The sequence below is a fragment of the Hippopotamus amphibius genome, chromosome X (assembly GCF_030028045.1).
Source record: "Hippopotamus amphibius kiboko isolate mHipAmp2 chromosome X, mHipAmp2.hap2, whole genome shotgun sequence".
Lineage (NCBI taxonomy): Eukaryota > Metazoa > Chordata > Mammalia > Artiodactyla > Hippopotamidae > Hippopotamus > Hippopotamus amphibius.
In genome coordinates this window covers 93,698,883-93,716,963 of record NC_080203.1, presented here as the reverse complement: position 1 = coordinate 93,716,963, position 18,081 = coordinate 93,698,883, and the positions used below count along the sequence as shown (strand labels likewise).

At 43.7% G+C, this 18,081-nt stretch overlaps 1 protein-coding gene across 1 annotated transcript in view; it reads left to right on the top strand.

The window, feature by feature from the left end:
• PAGE4 (PAGE family member 4) overlaps positions 1–5,049 on the top strand; it is a 131,653-nt gene extending 126,604 nt beyond the window's left edge. The window contains exon 5 of the mRNA XM_057717652.1: positions 4,907–5,049. Coding sequence (XP_057573635.1) covers positions 4,907–5,049 — 143 coding nt within the window. The remainder of the gene's footprint in view (positions 1–4,906) is intronic.
• Positions 5,050–18,081: the final 13,032 nt, after the last annotated feature.

Below are 18,081 nucleotides of genomic sequence, written 5' to 3'. Positions count from 1 at the left end.
CAGACAGAGAAGTGGTAGTGTTTTTCCTCACATTTTAGTGTCATCTGTGATGGCTGTGGCTTATAACTAGTGTGACCATGTAATTTTTATCTTCCAAACTGGGATACTCTGGAGAGTTAAAGGGAATGCCATGACTACTTATTCCAGGACAACAGGTGTGAATGGAACAAATGCCACCTTACTATATATAGGCCATATAAAGGTTGAGCTGGATCAATGAAATATTTTTGCACAAAAGAGACAAAGCAAATGGAATGCTGTTCTTTGATTTCTCTCTGAACGTTTCCAAGTGTGACATTATTATTTGAACTAATATATATAATTAGAAGGATACTTAAAGTCGATGCATTTGAATAACACTGGGTTTGCTTGCTTGTTTTGCTTCTTGGAGTTTTTGTTTGGTAGATTTTATTTTAACTGAAATCCCTGTCAAGTTTTTGCTCTCTACTTAAATTATCTTTAAATAGGCTCATAAGATTTGATCTGTTCTGGGCTTGAGAAATCGGTTTCTTCACATCACTGAAAAGAATGATGCATTAAAAAAATTGTGCTCTCATGCCTGGAAATGTACATTAGCATACAAGCCTGTGCAGTAGTTAGGGTTCTGGTTTCCATTTCATGATGTAAAACCAAAACTGTAGTGTCCTTTGTGTACCTTTTTTATTGTCTAAGTGAAGTTCTGCTAAGTAATGTACTGTTATGTTTATGTTTTAGGTGATGGACAGTCATAAGTTAAAAAGAAGACAAGCTGAAGCCATGAGTGCTGTTGTTATATTGATCATTTGGCTTGTTAAATTCTCTCAATAAATTTTACAGTTTTCTCGGAAGAAATCATGCACATCTTTGGTTCAGTCTGTTCCTAGAAACTTGATACTATTGTAAGTGATATCTCAAAAGACTCTTCATGTTCTGTTTAGAGCTGGTCTGTAGAAGTGCTGTTTATTTTCCTATAATGATTTTGTGTCTGGCAACTTTGCTAAACTTATATTAACAGTTTATGTCTACATTCTTTTGGATTTTCTGCATACCCAATCATACTGTATGCAAATAGTGACAGCTTTGTCTCTTCCTTTTAAATCTTTCTACCTTTTATTTTTTATGCTTACCTCATGACACTGGCTAGACCCTTTCAGTACAGTGTTGAATAGAGGTGTTGATAGTAGACATCTTTGTCATATTCCTGACCTCAAAGGGAAAACTTTCAACATTTCACTATGATGTATACTGTAGGTTTTTATTGGATCTCTTCTGTTAGATTAAGGAAGTTCATTTTTATTCCTAGTTTGCTAAGAGTACGTATCATGAATATTTGTTGAATTTTATCAAACACTCATTCTGCATCTGTTGAGGTGATCTTACAATGTTTCTCCATTAATCTGTTAATGTGGCACTCCTAGAAAAAAACTCAGTTTGAGTCATGATGTATTGTCCTTTTTCTGTATCATTGGATTCCTTTTCCTAGTGTTTTCTTTAGTATTTTCACATCTTTATGAGTTAGATTGGCCCATAATTTTTTATGTACTCTCCATATTTTAAAAAAATATTTATTTATTTGGCTGCGCCAGGTTGTAGCATGCAGGATCTTCGTTGCTGTGTGCGGGATATTTTTAGTTGTGGCATGCAGGCTTTTAGTTGCAGCATGTGGGATCTAGTTCCCTGGCCAGGGATCGAACCTGGTCCCCCTGCATTGGGAGCGTGGAGTCTTGTCTTAACTGGACCACCAGGGAAGTCCCTCAATATTGGGTTTTGGTATCAAGGGTTATTCTGGCTTTATAAAGTGAGTTGATGTAAATAGACTCCTTTTCTATTTCCTGGTAGAATTCATCTAACGTTGGAAATATTTCTTAAATGTTTGATAGAATTTGTCAGTGAGGCCATCTGGGCCTGGAGTTCTCTTTTTAGGAAGGTTTTTAATTAATAATTCAATATCCTGTTTTCTATTCTTCAGTTAGTTTGGGTACATTTTATTTTTATAGGACTTTGGCTATGTTATCTAAATTTTCATTACACAAAGTTGTCCATAATATCCTCTCATTATCCTCTCAATGTTTGCTGAATCTATTAATGATACTGCCATTTTCATTCTTAGTAGTGATAAATTGTACCTTCTCTCTTGCATTTTATTTTAATTTTTTCTGTTTTTTGTTTTTTTAACTTTTTATTTTATATTGGAGTATAGCTGATTAACTATGTTGTGATAGTTTCAGGTGTACAGCAAAGCAACTCAGCCATTCATGTATATGTGTCCATTCTCCCCCGGTCTCCCCTCCCATCCAGGCTGCCGTATAACATTGAGCTGAGTTCCCTGTGCTATACAGTAGGTCCTTGTCGGTTATCCTTTTTAAATATAGTAGTGTGTACATGTCAACCCCAAACTCCCTAACCATCCCTTCCCTCCACCCTCCCCCACTGGTAACCATAAGTTCATTCTCTAAGTCTGTGTGTCCATTTCTGTTTTGTAAATACATTCATTTGTGTCATTTCTTTTTGGATTCCACATATAAGGGATATCATACGGTATTTCTCTTTGTCTGACTTCACTCAGTATGACAGTCTCTAGGTCCATCCATGTTGCTGCAAATGGCATGATTTCATTCTTTTCTATGGCTGAGTAATATTCCATTGTATATATGTACCACATCTTCTTTATCCATTGCTCTATGGACATTTAGTTGGCTTCTGTATCTTGGTTATTGTAAATAATACTACTATAAACATTGGGGTGCATGTATCTTTTCTAATTAGTTCTCTCATTTTTCTCTGTTAAATACCCAAGAGTGGGATTGCTGGATCATGTGGTAGTTCTATTTTTAGTTTTTTGAGGAGCCTCCATACTGTTTTCCACAGTGGCTGCACCAATTTACATTTCCACCAACAGTGCAAGAGGGTTCCTTCTCCTCCACATCCTTGCCAGCATTTGTTACTTGTGGTCTTTTTGATGATAGCCATTCTGACAGGTGTGAGTTAATAGCTCATTGTTTTCATATGCATTTCTGTAATAATTAGTGATGTTGAGCATCTTTTCATATGCCTGTTACAGATCTGTAGGTCTTCTTTGAAGAAATGTCTATTTAGACCTTCTGCTCATTTTTAAATTGAGTTATTTGTTTTTTTGATGTTGAGTTTTAAGAGCTGTTTACATATTTTGGATATTAATTCCTTATTGGTCATATGATTTGCAAATATTTTCTCCCATTCAGTAGGTTGTCTTTGTTTTGTCGATGTTATAGAAATGTATTTTGAGGCGTTTTGATGGTAAAGAAGAAGGAAATGGGAGTTTAGCTGGAAGGCCGGCACAAGGTCAAGGGGGGGGGGCATTATTTTTTGGGATAGTGATATTAAGGCATATTTATGTGCTGGTGAGAATGGTCCAGTAGAGGGTGGAAGGATAAGGCCGTAGAGGAGGGATCCAAGCACAGTTGGAGGGCTTGGCCTTGGATAGGAATAGGACACCTTTCGACAGTAACGTGAAGGCTATATAAATTTCTCTGAGTAGAGGAATGGGTAAGGTTAGAAAGCAGACAGGAGGACTTCTACTTTTTACTTTATACCCTTTTATGATTTTTGAATTTTGACCATGATTATATTTGCTTTTCTAAAGTAATAAAGATCTGTTATTAAATTTTAAATATTTTCAAAGAGAAGCTTGTGATCACCTACTTTGCAGCCATCTTGTGTTCTGAGGTGCATATGAACCCCTGTCAAGGGAAGCAAGAGTTCTCATTTGTCTCCCCTCTTTGGCCAGGGTACAGTCAGGCCTGAAGACTTTCTGACAGGGTCACATTAAGATCCTTAGAGGCTCTGAGGCTCAGAAAGATTATGGAGTGCCCTCATTTCCACTTTCCATGTTATGTTTCTTGATAAAAATTGATGGTAAAGTTTTTATATTTCCCCCATGATGTTGATTTTGCTGTTTCTTTGAATATCAAATTCGAGTGTCAAATGTTTCTAACAATCTCTTTCTCATTGCTGGGAGCCCCCTTCCTGCTGGTGACCTAAACAGTTGCTTAGTTGGCCTTTAGGGTAACCTAGCACTGATATCGGTCCTTGCTTCAGGTTTTTACCCCTCCCAGTCCATCACCCCATACTGGATTGCTGTAAGATACAAGGAAACCTAATACAACCTAGACGCTATGCTCAGTTTCCACATCTGTCGTTTGGGGGCAGGAGAGAAATGCCAGATAGATGGGAAGAGTCCATTAAACTAGGTGCCTCATAAAAGCAGGGAACCAATTTTAGTGTTTCATTGCAGGCCATAAAGGACAGGCATTTGTTGGAAAGATGCTGGGGTGTGTCAAGGAATTGAAGCAAGAGTTGGATTAAGAAGGGGAGGCACCAGGGCAGCTCTGGGGACCTCAGCTGTGGTGGTTCTGTCCCTCTTGCCCTGGTGTGTGAAGCAAAACTCCAGAGCATGGAGGACATGGCACCCCCCGTCTATCTGCTTCACCTGAAGGGTGGCAGCCCTCCTGGCACTCTGGGAGAACCAGCACAGAGGCAACCTGATGGGTACCAAGCATTCTATCCTCCTTAAGGGCTCCTGATACCTGACAACCACCTCCAGCTGCTGTGCCCAGAAGGCCTAGGCACCTCCCCCAACCTGGAGGAAGGGGCCAGGTGGAGGGGTGACATCCCCCGCTAACCAGGGAGAGCTCTGCCACAGTGTAATCAGGCAGCACAGCCCCATGGGCCGGCCAGTGTGTGCTGGGCCAAGGCCAGCCATCACCAGGACTCGGGCCAGAGTCTTCCTGGAACACCCTCTCCCTGACTCTCGAGCACTGGCTGTCTGCTTGTCCTGAGCCTTGTTCTGACGCCTGCTCTGGGCTGCACTCCCCCAGCACCAGCACCTGCGGCCGCTTTCTGACATCCCCCAGCTGCCCAAGACCTAAGCCACTTGCTCTGGGCTCAGTCTTCGTGGGCCCCTTGGTGCTGCTGCCCACAGCCAGCAGGTCTCAGCACAGCAGCGCCCCTCAGACGCATGGCCGCTCACTGCCCCCGCGGGTAGCCCCACAGGTGGAAGCTGCTTCCCTGCCCCTCCCACCTGCTGCCTGACCCGGGTCGCTGCTAGGGCTTGAGGGTCCCGGGACAGTGTCCTGTAGTTCAGGCCCCCCTCTCAGCTGTAGGGGAGGTGCCAGCAGTAGGCATGGCCTTGTTGTGCCTTGTCCCTCCCGCTGCCCCGGGAGAGGCTCAGCATCTGCTGGGCCAGAAGGCAGGCTGCCAAACCCTCAGCCCACCCGTGGCCTTGGGAGCCCGAGGAAAAGGTGAGGAGGAGGCGAGGAGCAGGCACACACTGTGCGGAGCACCGATAAGATGGGCATGGGACCTGCCTCTTCGGGCCCAGTGGCCTTGGCAGCTCTGCCCCTCTGGATGTGGGGTCCAGGCCTGCCCCAGAATGGAGCTGGGGCTTCGTCCTTGTGGGGTGGGGCAACACCTGGGGTGGGCGGGGAGCCTGGGACAGGGATGGGGATGCACTCAGTCTCCGGGATGATGGCCTATCACAGCTTCTGCCAGCGCTCCTCAGGATCCAACCTCTGGGGGGACATTTCCCAGCCCCAGGAGTGTTCCTGGACTTGGCTACCCCTCCATCCCTGGCCCTGCAGTGCTGGGGGAGCCTGCATGGATGAAGGGAAGTACAGGGGAGGAAAATCAGGGTTGTGTAAGGGGATGCAAAGCCTGTGCTCCAGGAATACTGCATGCGATACAAGGTAATCTCTCCCCAGAGGCCTTTGATGGAGTGCAGTGGACGGTGCCCTGAATGAGAATCAAAAGAACTGAGTTGGCTTTCGGTTCTACTTAAAAGCTATGTGTCTACCTGTAACATGTAGCTGACCCTCTTTGTCAGCTTTCTTGCCTGTAAACTGGGGACATTTCCTACCTCACAGGGATTCCAGAGATTAAATGAGATGAAAAATGGCAGTGTGCAAAGGAAAGAGCTAGACCTGTTCTAAAGGCACAGTGAATGCTGTTTGTATCCAAACGTGAATTTTTCTAGGACCAGGAATAGAGGCTGGACTAAATTAGAAGTGAGGGCCAGCCACCTGCAATCTACCCACAGACTTACCTCACACCCCATCACATCTCCTTACCCACTGCTGCCTGTCAACTGCCTTCTCCAATACTCACTGTCACCTGGGGCTCGAGCACACCAGACCATACTCCTTGCTCTCAGTGCACAGGAAAGTGCAGCCAGTGTCCTCAGGAAGAATTGTCTCAGCCTGCATCTGATGTCCAAGATGAAGTGCTAAGCAGAGATATATGCTGTAGAACAGTGTGTGGGATATGGTCCTGTGTGTGTGTGTGTATAGGATATACATATAAAATATGCTTACATATTCATTTTATATGATTATTGAAGAGTACACAGTTTTCCTTTATGTGCAAATTTATGGACAAGAACACAAGAAACTGCTAACAGTGGTTATCACTAGGCAGTGGAACTGGGATGGTGGGAAGGGAGAAGAGAGTTTTAAAAAAATTCTTACCAATCATTATCATTTGAATATTTTTACTATGAGAATGTGTTACTTTCATAATAAAGAAAACTTTAAATCAAAATATACAGATGATAAATTGACATGTAGATACAGATAACAGAAAATGGATATAGATAAATCATACATAGATAAATAAAAAGATGAGCTAGAGGATAGACAGACACACGCATATCTCCATGCCTGTTTCCTCACATGTGAAATGGCACGTATTTCACAGGATTACTGTGAGGAGTAAATGACTGAAAGCATTTAACCCCTTGGAACAGTTCCTGGCACACACTAGGTGCTCAATAAATGTTCTCTTTAGTGCAACAATGGTGTGGAGGAAGACAGGATGGCTGGATGTGATAATCTCTTTTGCCACCTTGTGGTCAGTGTATGCCATGCAGGAGCGTCAATGCCCATAAAAAGCATCTTTTCAACCCTTTGGGTCGGTGAGTGTATGAGTTCTGGCCTTAGTGAGGGTGGGGGACCTATGACTTTTAAAATCGAAAAAGAGGAGTTTAAACAAAAACTTTCTAAATGGATAGCTAGATGAGACTTATAGTCCTCTACTCATTGCTTCCCATTTGGATCCCCAGCCCTGAAAGTGTCTATGAGAAACAACCCACTGACTTGTTTCCTGTTCGTTTTCAAGTCTCTCTTTATCCATCAGACTTCTTAGTTGCAAGCTATAGAACCCATTCTAGCCTCTTTAGGCAGAAAATGGATTTTTTTAAACTGCTATTAGGTAGAGTTCAAGGAAATCTCCAACAGATGAGAGGATCTGGCTTGGGGGCTAGGCAGTCAGAAGTTGGTGCAATCCACCTCTTCTGGGGACAGGTACTGCTGAGGCTGAACCCAGGACTGTGCCGTTGGGACATCTACTACAGTTGCTTGTGAGAACTTGGCATCTCTCAGCCATGCTCTACTATTTCAGCAGGCATGGATTCCACTGTTTCTCTCTCCTGACCTGGTCTTTTTAGAAAAAATTATTGACGAATAGTTGATTTACAACATTATGTTAGCTTCTGATGTACAGCAAAGTGATTCAGTTCATATATATATATATTCTTTTTCATGTTCTTTTCCATTATGGATTCTCACTGGATATGGGACCTTGTTGTTTATCCATTCTATGTATACGAGTTTGCATCTGCTAATCCCAAACTCCCAATCCTTCCCTCCCCCAACCCCTTCCCCTTGGCAACCACAAGTCTGTTCTCTATGTCTGTGAGTCTGTTTCTGTTTCGTAGATAAGTTCATTTGCGTCATATTTGAGATTCCACATACAAGTGATATCAGGTGGTATTTGTGTTACTCTTTCTGACTTACTTCACTTAGTATGATAATCTCTAGCTGACCCAAAGTCTTGATGGGGAACATCTGATCGGTGGAGCCTAGGGCTCACACCTCTCCCCTCGGCTGAGTTCTGGTTTCTACCTTACAGTTCTGGTTTCTGCCTTAACGTGGGGATTCTGCAAATTTAGAAAGGCTTTTCAGAAGAGGCTGGATAGGGCAGGGGGTGACGCTCTTTCCCTAGCGAGAGGATATTGAGTGTGTGTACTTCAGAAACCCATGTCCCTTCCTGTCTAGCAACAGGTTCTAGATATGGTCCTGGCACTACCAGGACCTTACTGGGAATTTAGGTCTGCCTGAGTCGGTGGTCAGTGTCCATACTGATTATCCAGGGGCAGACAATGGCGAGACCATATGGAAGGGTTCTTTTAGGCTGGGCCCTCCATGGGGGCAGGGACCAGGTCTCTCCAGTTTACCACTGTATCCCCTAGCAGCTAGCTCGGTGCCTCCATACATGATTAAAGAAATGATGCAATGAAGGAACAAATTAAGCTTGCTACTTTCCTTATGTAGTTGTAAATTTCAGCTGACACTTAGGACCCTTAATCTCAGCAGAAGCCTAAAAGATGCTGTTTTGGGGATGTCTTATTAGATAAGGGAGATCCGGAGAGACGTAGCTTCACTCACACCAAACTACAACTTCACATAAGGTTTCTGACTCCCCTCCAGGAGGGTTCAACCCAAGCAGACACATTCAGTGTCTCCATTCAGAGGGAAAGGACAACCAAGTGTGTGCCACCAGATTTTACTGTCCAACTAGATACTTTCTTGAAAAAATTCTGCTCTCAGAACACATTTCTATGGAGGCTGGCAACCCCAGATATTGAGGCTCACACTTTCCATTTATCAATTGTCCAGCCTTACTTGTTGAAGAGATTATTCTTTTTTAATTGAATTTCTCTGGCACCTTGTGAAAAATTAGTTGAATAAATATTGAGTCGATTCTTTAAAAAAAATATATTTCCAGGAGGAATGCATGCAATTTTCAGTGGAATTGCTCAAGATGGCTGGATTTGAAGGCCTGTTGGAATTGAACTTTGACATCCAGTGCTAGGCTTAGCCAGTGGCTTGGAATGGGATTTGCTCTACCCATCAGTGAGTAATGAGTCCCCATCTCTGGTTGCGACTGTTGAAAGGCACGGACCACCAGAGGGAGCAGGTGTGCCTCTGCTGTGGTGGATCACAGCCCTTCCTGTTTGGACCCCCCCCCCCCCACCCCCTTTGCTCTGGAAAATACCACTGTTGCTGGGCAACAGAGAAACCAGTTGTGCAGGGCCCCTGCCTCTACCAGTCACCAGCCCTAAGTGAGACATGGAATGTAAAGGCCTGCCTTCAGATCCCATCTTCTATAGCCCTTTGGAACTTCCTGACCACTCAAAATGCCACCTGTCATCCCTCATCATTTTGGGGGTCCCCAAGACCACCCACACATTCACTGAATTCACTAGAAGGATTCAAGGGACTTAGTATATAATTGTCCTCACAGCTAAGGTTTATTACAGCAACAGGATCTATAATAAGATAAGCAAGGACAAAAGGATACAGGTGGGGTCTGGAGGCTTCCTTCTGCTCTCCCGCGCCTGTGATGGGACACATCAAGTCCACTCTTCCCCAGGAATGAAAACACACAATATGTGGGCGATGTTTTTGCCCAAGGAAGCTTGCTCAGTGTCTAAGAGGTTTTTTTTTTTTTTTTAATTGGGGGATGGTCACTGGGCCTCCACCTAGCACGTACCAACCAACATTCCAGACTCTCAGAAGGAAAGCAGGTGCTCAGCATAAATAACGCTGTACAAACAGGTTAAGCACAGAGAACCACACTTATCAATTAAGGAATGGGTAGGGTGCTGTGTTAATTCTATTGCTGCTGTGACAAATTTTCACACACTTAGAAGTTTAAACTGTACACATTTATTCTCTTAGAGTTCTGTAGGTCAGAAGTCCAGTACAGGTCTCACCAGGCTAAATTCCAGGTGTCAGCAGGGTTGCATTCCTTTCGGAGGCCCTAGAGGAGGGTCTGTTTCCTGCTTACTCAAGTTGTTGGCAGAATTCAGTTCAGAGGTCCCTGTTTCCTTGCAGGCTATAACCTGAGGGCTGTTCCCAGCTTCTAGAGGCCACCACATTCCTTGGCTATGGCCCCTTTCTCCATCTTAGAAGCCAGAACAGTGCGTCAAATCCTTCTCAAGGCACATCTTTCTGACCTCTCTTCCATCATCTCATCTCTCTGGCCACAACTGGGAAAGTTTCTCCACTCTTAAGGACTCATGTGATTTGATTAGGCTCAGCCAGATAACCTGGGATCATCTCCTCATCTCAAAGCCCTTAACTTTAATCACATCTGCAAAATCCTCTTGCCATAAATATTGAATATGTTGCCAAGTAACATATTCATAGCTTCCAGGGATTGGGACGTGGACATCTTCAGGCAGCTAGTATTCTGCCTTCAACTGCCAAGTTCCCAGATGCCAGCCAACTGCTAACTTCGAAAGCAGGCCTTTCTAAAGTCAACTCAAGGTCTCAGGTCTGCTGTATTAACGATTTTCTGCACACCCATGCATACCAAAGGAAGGTGACATTATGAGTGATAGGTGACACCACCTTCCAATAGTGTGTGGCCTCTCTAGTGCTTGTAATGTCTTGGACTTCGCAGACAACTGGTCCCAGGGCCCAGTGCACAAAGAGGCCCTTATGCTCCAGATATACTCTAACCTTGAGGCTGCACAGGGCTGTCTCTTCCCCCACTCCCTGAACCCTGAGAGGAGCCAAGGTCAAAGAAGCTGTTAGGCTGTGGTGATTATTAGCGTTGGGCTAGGAAGAAAATAGATTCCGGTTTAAATTCTTAGCTATGTTCCAAAAGCAAGTTACTTATTCTCTCTGATTCTCATTTGCTCATCTGCTTATAGGCATAACACCACTATCTTACAGATTTAAATGAGAGAATTCTCATAACGCATGTGTAAGACAATACCATCCAGATCATAATGGCTAGTGGGCTAGGAGACAGGACATCCAGTGGGGGCAAAACAAGATTTAAATCTCCTATTTCCACATGCAGCTTCCTCTTGGGGGAGAGATAAAAGAGGTAGAGGATCCCTTTTAGAATTTACCTTGGTCTTTTTTTCCTTTTGAACACATCTCTTTATTGACAAACTTTTTTCTCTTTCTTTCTGTGAATGTGTGACATTGTGAATTATTAACCTTTGTTTTTCACCCTCAGCTCCGGCTTGCCCTTGTACTCCCCGCCCTGCCTCAGACTCAGCACGTCCAAGGCTTTTGCCCCAGGGTAGACTTATTTTAGCAGAAATGCAAATAGACTCAAAGAGCCCAAGATCAGCTTTTGAGTTTCAGAAGTGATTTCAGAAAATTTACACAGAGGAAATAGGACTGTAAGAAAGGCTTTTTGAGTCGTGAGATCTTAGGTCTTCTGAATACTAAGAGATAAGGACCTGGCCTATCTACAGGCATAGAATACATGGTCTGTCCAAAGGCTTCCAGCCATCCCAGACTAGATAAAAATCCCACACACCGAAGGGAGGGCCGAGAGGGAAGCAGGGAGATACTGATGACATTCAAGGTCAGGGAACTCCATCCCCCATTTCAGACTCCACTGAAGCCATAAGGAGAAGCTGATTCTCTCTCTCTCTCTCTCTCTCTCTCTCTCTCTCTCTCTCTCTCTCTGTGTGTGTGTGTGTGTGTCTTCCCACCCTCCCACCCCCACAGGATTTGAGTTTTCATCTCCAAATATCACAATGGTATGACCTGGAGTACCAGAAAGGCCACTCAATTAGCTTTTAGTCTGGGCCTTAGGATTAAGAGAGGCAAAGAGTCTGTAGTTTTCATAGAGAGTCCAACACAAACGATCAGGGTAGGAGGGCATTGTAGCCAAAGGCCTGTATTATTAAAGATTTAGAGTTTGCCTGGTATGGGTCCTCAGCAAACCACTTTAGGTCCTCTGAGAAAAAATACACTGCCCTAGTGGTGTGGTAGTCACTATCAGGTAAAGACTCCGTTCCTCCCATTACGAGAACAGTCATGATGCTTTCTGACGGCACAGTGACAATGTCCAGGTCAGAGCAGGTGAACAAAGCACACCCAGAGACAGAGCCATTGGCTCTGGGGTTAGTTGTTCACAGAAATATGTCAGATTCCCACATTTCTGGTGGATGTGTGCCTAGCAAGGCGGTGCGCAAAAGATGATATCAAGATGGAATTTTGAGGCACCAAAATTGGGGCAGATTGGAATTATGAACAACTCAAGTGATGTCCAATCCATTCTGCCTGCAGCTACTAACCCTCCATAGCTTCTAGCTAACCCTCTGAATTTTAGGTAGGCTTCATGTAAGCACTGAAGAAAAGAAAAAGACCCCGAGAACACTGTGTAGCATGGATAAAAACAAATGAATATTTTTCTTCCAGCTGGATTGCATGGATGTACATCGGGGGACTCATGAGTCCCACTGAATTCCAGGTAAACTGTAGTGTATAAGTTGATTTTTGTGCATTTCTCAAGGAAGAGGGACTGTGGATGTGATCAGATTCTCAGAGGGTTCTGAGACTTATGACTTTTTTGCAGGAGGGTGTCCTGGATCTGTGCTTTATTATCTGTGCACCCTGTGAAAACTCATTTACAATCCCCATGTCGTGCTTTCCCTGCCTGCGGAGTGGGAAAAACAATACCGAGCACACAGAGTTATTGTGAGGAATTAATTAGAAGGTGCTTTGTAAAGAAATTGATTTTTAAATGAGGGGTATTCATGTGTTAGCCCTCCTTATCACCCCAAAATGAATAGCTCTATTAAATAATGGGCTATCGATTGAGATTTTTGATGTCAGAGATACACATTTAGAAAAATGTATGTGTACGTAGTTTATATGTGACATAGTGATGTGATTAATCCTATATTTTTTCAAGGGATAGTTTTCATAGATTATGTGGTACTGTGTGCTCTAAAAATGATGCTGCTGCTGCTGCTGATGATGATGATGATAATTCCTTGTACTTGCGTAGCTAGTAGTCTTCTCATTTATCTCATCAGTTGTTGACAAAGCCCTCCTCTTACTCTTGTAAATGAAATGAGGCTATTGCTGGGTCTGCAGTGTTTGGTTGCCATGGTTTGAGTTCGTTTCATAAGCTGTTGCTTGGCAATCCCACGCGTCAGCTGGCTCTTTTTCCTTAGCACTCTCACCACACACTGTCTGAAGTATAATGAGACTGAGGCTGGGCAAAGCAGAATAACGGTCCCCAAGCACTTTCTATCTTCCCCCACAGTGCTCTTATCATGATGTCTGATAAATGTGTTGAGAGCAGAGCAATGAAGTGGTTACAAATAAGGGATTTAGTGTCATGCAGACCTGGGTTCAAATTCAGGCTCGGGATCTGGCTCGATGTATCCTTTAGCTGTTCACTTAGAGAAGCTGATCTGAGTCTCAGTTTCCCCATGGGTAAAATGGGGGATAATTACACCCAGCTCCTACAGTGGTTGTGAGGACTGAGGGAGAAAATCCATGGAAAGCGCTTACACACAGTAGGGGCTCAGTAGGTGTAACCTATACTAATACAGGAGATGGGAGGTGATAGAACCCTAACTTTCCTTGTTCTGCAGTAAAATGCCCTGATGTTGCGGTCAGGTTGGATTTTATTTGTACAGTTATGCCCCACTTTTTCTTTATGCATAGAGTGAGTGGGCCCACTGCAAATCCATGGAGTAAAACAGGAATTTATAAATAATCAGGATCAAGGAAAAGAACAGGGGGTGTTAGTACCAAAAGGAAAACAAGTAGGGAAGCAGCAGACAGAAAACATCAATAGAAGATACCCACTCTAGGCAGTGGGTGGGTAGGTGCTAGGCATTCAAAGGGGCTTGCATGGGGGAGGACTGTCTCCTCCCTACACAAACACATGTCCACAGGCAGTGGTGTACTGGTGAACCAGCTCTCAGGGAGCGAAAGCCCCTGATTTGTAGCGTTTGCCTATTTCCATGGTGTAAATGCTCCTACTGGGGCTGATTTCAAGCCGCCAACACGATGTCATGAACAGAATGTGGAGCTGGAAAGAGATGCCCACAATCCACTCTCAGGAGCCCTGTAGAGGCTGCTGTAGCCTAGAACTAATCCTTCTCTAGGGGCAGCTTTCCTGTTCTGTTCTCATTGCTGGGCATCCCCAATAAGCTCCTGTCTGTTTTTATAGCAGTTTAGGAAGGTCAGTTCTCAAGACTGCTCTTCTGGCCTTCAGTTCTCCCAGACTGGAAGGATATAGCTGAGAAAATCTCTTGTGCAAGCCCAGCCCCCACCTTTATAGACTGACTCCTGTGGCCTTTCTGCCCCAGCACCAGGACCCCATGACCTTGCCAGGATCCATAGGAGACTTGGGACCTAGGAATCACCTAGGCAAATGTACTATTTGAGGCAGTGTCTTCTTTCAAAGTTATCTTTGTTTACCTTTTTTTTCTTTTACGTAACCCAACTCAAATATGCTGCCCTGGTCATAGTCTTTCATACTCTTAGTCAGTTCTACAATGTATATAACCTTAGTATTTTTATATGCATCACAAACTAGTTTTAAAATGAATCACTTTTTAAATAAATCTGTGCCACAGTACCATTTTTTCATCTAGTAGAACTTCAGTGCAGTTGTCTGATTCTGAGAGCTGGAGTAAACAAACAACTGTGGGGGGTTGGATTCCCCTATGGCCTGATCGGTTTCAGGTGTCAGTCATTGATTTTCAGTCACAAGAGTAGGCATGTTGACCAGCTTTTGGTGAAAACATGTTGTATGTGTTTTACATCTTACTTGGTCGATAATTTGCATTACCTCCCCTCTTGATATCTGACAATTTCCAGTTGAATGGCTTCTGCAGATCCAGTGCCCCCAACACAGTGTCTCCCCTATAGATCAGCTGAACAATACCAGGATGTTTATGCTGCACAAGTAGCAGAAGAGAAAAGTAGATGTAAAACCACACAACTTTCTAAGGAAGGTAGGTCTATTCACAGAAGAGGTTTTTTGGAGGGGTGGGGAGCTAGGTACAAAGTCATTAACCTTAATATAATTAATGGGCTGTCACAGGGACTGAGGGGAGCTTTCAGTAGTGGGTGGAGTGGACAAGTTTGGAGGGAGAAGCTAGGGGAGACGATAATTTCCCTGAAAGAGCAAGAGGAAAGATCAAGAAGACCTGGGTAAGATCCTCTGAAGGAGAGAATGAAGCCAGGGAAAATGGAAGGGTATCGGGAGAAGGTGCAGGCAGTGGGGATGAGGGAGAGCTGATTGCTAGAGGCTAAAAAGAAAGCTGTGGGAGAAGAAATAATGTCTAATGGTGACTTTCTAGTTAAATTCTGTGGGAGCAACCCCCAAACCCGACATATATCTCCCTTTAGCAAATCTTCTGCAATGTAATTCTACAAACCTCACTGTTTGATGAGAATGAATTCTCATCAAATGGGGAATATGAACAAAACCTGGTTTCAGGGTTCAGATACGAAGAAAAACAGAGCCTATTGGGTCAGGGTATCAGACATGTGGCTTATAGACACTCTTGTGTGAATGAAGGGATATCTTTGCATGAAAAAACCTAGTGTTCACCACCCACTGGTTAGGCTATGGTGGAGGGTATTTACTGTGCTAGCTGGAGGACCACAGGCCAGAGAGGCATCGGGAGGACCCAGACGGGATCTCCTTGAATGTGAGCCTATAAGCTCGTGGAACTCTTCCTCAAGCTGACCACCCAGAAATGGGCCTGGGCTTCATGATCCCCAAAGATGTACTCAGGAGGGCAGACCCCTGCTGGGGATAGTCTTGCCAGACCTGGAAGAGCAGCTTATCAGCAGGGATAAGCATACATTCTGTCTTAAAAAAACACAAAGAGTCAACAGTTAGTTCATCATCAATGTTTTCCAAATATTTGAAAAATTTGTGTATCAAGGAGCTTCAGGACTTTTACTAATTTTTACCTTTCAGCCTTTGTGCCCAATTATTTAAATGTTGGCGAAGAGTGAGGATGTAATTTTTTATGCACCATGAAAAAGTCTTAAAACTTTTCAAGTTCACTTTTACATTTTGGGCCAATTTTCAGATACTAAGAGGGTTTATTTCTAATTTATTTCTAGGAAATTTTGCCTCACTGCCTTTTTATAGAATTTAACATTTTATCTTCAGCATGATTGATTTAGAAGCTAATTATTTGAAAAGGAATGAAGTGTGTGCGGCTGAGATGGCTCGGTGGCCACCTAAAATTCATTCTTTTTCTATGGCACAGAATTGGGGCTAAGAGCAGCTGTCCAGTAGGGAATTACAGTTCTCAGGGCCCCCACACCCTACTCCATCCGGGTGACTAGTACTTGCTAGTAGAATATGAGAATTACTACATGGCCAAATAAGGGGCCATGTCTTCTCTATGGTCTCTTTCCCCATCTGCCAGCTAAATAGAGGGAACATTGGGGCCCTAGGGAAGAGTGAGGTCACAGGATAGAAGGAGGCCACTGCCAGGCAAGGACAACATCACTGGGTTTATGGAGCAAGAATCTAATCTCTTGTGTTAAGCCACTGAAATCGTTTCAGGGTTTATTTATTACCGTAGCTAGCATTACTTTAACCAGTACAGGGGTGTTTCTCCAGTCAATCATCAATCTTGTACACAGAGCTTAACCTTGGAATACACGCAACCTTTCCAAACCCTCTAACTTTGAAATGCATTTCAGAAAACCATACAAAAATAATGCCTGGGGTGATGGTTGGGGGTGGGGGTTGGTATTCTTTGCTAAGCCGTCAGTCTGAGCTGGGTCAGGTTCTATCAGGGTTGTCTTTCAGGAAAGGTCACAGGCAAGTAAATCCAGGACTGGGCCCCAAAGGAAGGTGTTTAGGAATTTATCAGTTAGAAAAGACACAATGCTAACAGGCAGGCAGTTAATAGGAGCCTAGGAAATGCAATTAAAAGGTAGAAAATTCAGAGCATAGGTTAAACAGGGGTATCAGCCTAGACAAGTAAAGCTTAAAAAGACAGAAGAAGGATAAGTAACAGAACAGCTGGGGATGATACAAACGCAGAGGTGGGGAAGGGCTGGTTAGGACCTGGTTGGGGGAAGTACCATTTGCATAGGTGTCTGTATGGCTTAGCAACCTTTGCAGACTTTCCTTTGGGCTGCCCAGGGGCCCCAATCCATTGGACCTTTTGCAAATATGAGGAAGCATTGCACATACAAGCATTCTACATAGCAGCTCGCCTTCCTCATTCTCGGATTGATGGGACAACTCTGGGGCTGTGAGGATGCCAGGCAAGGAGGGAGCAGGTCTGGTGAGTAGATAGCCTCGGTCACCCCAAAGGGGCTGAGCAGATTGATCCTTCCAGAGCTTGTGCAGTTCCAGATGGCCCCAAGGAGGTGGGCAGAGCCTGCCTGCCCAGCAGGCAGGAGATGCCTCCCACATCTTGAGTCCTTGAAGCTTACAATTTTTGCTCTTTTTCTTTTGATGCCTGCTAAAAACGATGTATAGATCCTACTCTTCTCCCCTCACCTCCTCCCTTTTTGGACTAAGCCTCTCGTGTCAGGGTCCTGAGTAAAAAAGAGTCAGACGTTTCTCTATTGAGTCAGTTTATTCTGACATGGGAGACACAGTAACTAAAAGCAAATTCCATTGAGGATAAGGAGTTCTAATTGCCCAGGGAAAGTAGTTTCTCCATCCACATACGATATAATCTTTTCATCTGGTCACTAGTCTGGGATTTGTGAGTGATGAAAGAAGCTTTGTACCTGACATGCCTTAATGAAGGTCCCTAAAAATAAGAACAAGTTGTGGGAGTGGTTGTCTGAAAGGACACTAGTTTTGGTATCCCTAGTGGAGCATTCCTATTGGAAGAACTTTATTTTATCTAAAAAGAATTAATTTATTTTTATTGAAGTATAGATGTTGTACAATATTATGTGAGTCATCGGTGTACAATATAGTGATTCACAATTTTAAAGGTTAGACTCCATTTATAGTTACTATAAAATGTTGACTATGTTCCCAGTGTTGTACAATATATCCTTGTAGCTTATTTCATACCTAATAGTTTATGCCTCTTACTCATCTACCGTTATATTGCCTATCCCCCTTCCCTCTCCCCACAGGTAACCACTAGTTTGTTCTCTGTATCTGTGAGTCTGCTTCTTTTTTGTTATAGTCACTGGTTTGTTGTATTTTTTAGATTCCACAAATAACTGATACCATAGAGTATTTGTCTTTCTCTGTCTGACTTATTTCACTTAGCATAATGCCCTT